General features: G+C 40.3%; 1 protein-coding gene across 13 annotated transcripts in view; it reads left to right on the forward strand.

Annotated features, from left to right (window-relative positions):
* Nucleotides 1–1,149, forward strand: part of LGSN (lengsin, lens protein with glutamine synthetase domain) — a 126,456-nt gene that overhangs the window by 19,376 nt on the left and 105,931 nt on the right. For 4 of the 13 annotated variants that reach the window (XM_080388826.1, XM_080388832.1, XM_080388833.1 and 1 more), the window contains one exon: nucleotides 67–151. The exons of the other annotated variants lie outside the window; for them this stretch is intronic. In XM_080388826.1, coding sequence (XP_080244952.1) covers nucleotides 124–151 — 28 coding nt within the window. In that variant the 5' untranslated portion in view covers nucleotides 67–123. The remainder of the gene's footprint in view (nucleotides 1–66; nucleotides 152–1,149) is intronic. 13 annotated transcript variants of the gene reach the window in all.

Raw genomic sequence — 1,149 nt, forward strand, 5'->3', positions numbered from 1 at the left:
CAGAAGTCCAACCATTGAGATTTTAAAGATCATTGCTTCCTATACAAATTGTTCTTTGTCCCACAGACCTTGGCCAGATGAAGTCTAATTTGATAGCACCTTTCCTGAGGCAGGCCAGACCACATGGGCTGTGGACCAGCTGCTGTAGCTGGTAGGTCATCTTTGTACTGCTGCTGTCATTGAGTGTATTAGGTACCTCCTAACTGCCATAGTGACATTATGTGCTCCTTTGCCCTCATCCCACCAAACTTTCTCTTCCTGTGTCAGTGCCAGGCAGCAATGTTGCCTGAAGAAAGGTATAGCAGTGGTAGTATGGAAAAAAAAGAAAGAAAGTTATTTTTAATCTCAGTTATTCTTTTGATCAAGCTACCATTATTGGACTCCAGTATTGTTTTATGAATTATTTCCACAAAATCCTGAAGAAGAGGAAAAGACTATAATTCATTCCAGAAGCACACAGGGCACAGAGTGCTTTCACTCTGGTCATTGCAGCAGTACAAACAATAATTAGACCCCAGCAAAAAGATAGTTATTTCCCACTGCTGGTTCCTCCCATCTTGCTTGCAACCTGTTTTTGCACAGAGCACCACAGCTATTTATAAACTGCAAAAGCTGAGAATAAGAAGAGCTTTGTATTCATATGACAGTGTCAGGAGAGCAATACTTTAGCTAAGCTGGGATGACCTCTACAAACCCCTATTTTTTTGTTTGTAATACTACTGGTATTTCGGGGACTGACGTCTCCCAGCCACAGGCCCAACTTCATGTGATTTATCTCTTCTTACACATAAAAATAAACCAAGTTGTATTAAAAAGCCTTTTTGTTTTGTTGTTTTTTTTTTTAAAGTAAAGCAAAGCTGATAGAAGTTTTTTGGCCTTTAATTTTAGCTATATGAAATCAGTCAATAGGACAGGCTGTTCACCAGAAGATACGAGCAGTTTACCAGGAAGGCCAGAAGGTGTTACAATACTGAGTTATTTCGAGGAGAGAGTAGGGGTGTAGGTGGAACAGGTAGACACATTAGGGGAAAAAACATGTCTTCCAAAGACCTTGCAGTGGTAGAAAATGCAGTACAGTTCTAGCAGGTCTGCATGTGCCTGCAAATGAGCATCTCAGATATTATTTCTCTGTTTCTCCTTTTGTTCTAG

The sequence above is a fragment of the Falco punctatus genome, assembly GCF_963210335.1.
Source record: "Falco punctatus genome assembly, chromosome: 5".
In the NCBI taxonomy this organism is placed as follows: Eukaryota; Metazoa; Chordata; class Aves; order Falconiformes; family Falconidae; genus Falco; species Falco punctatus.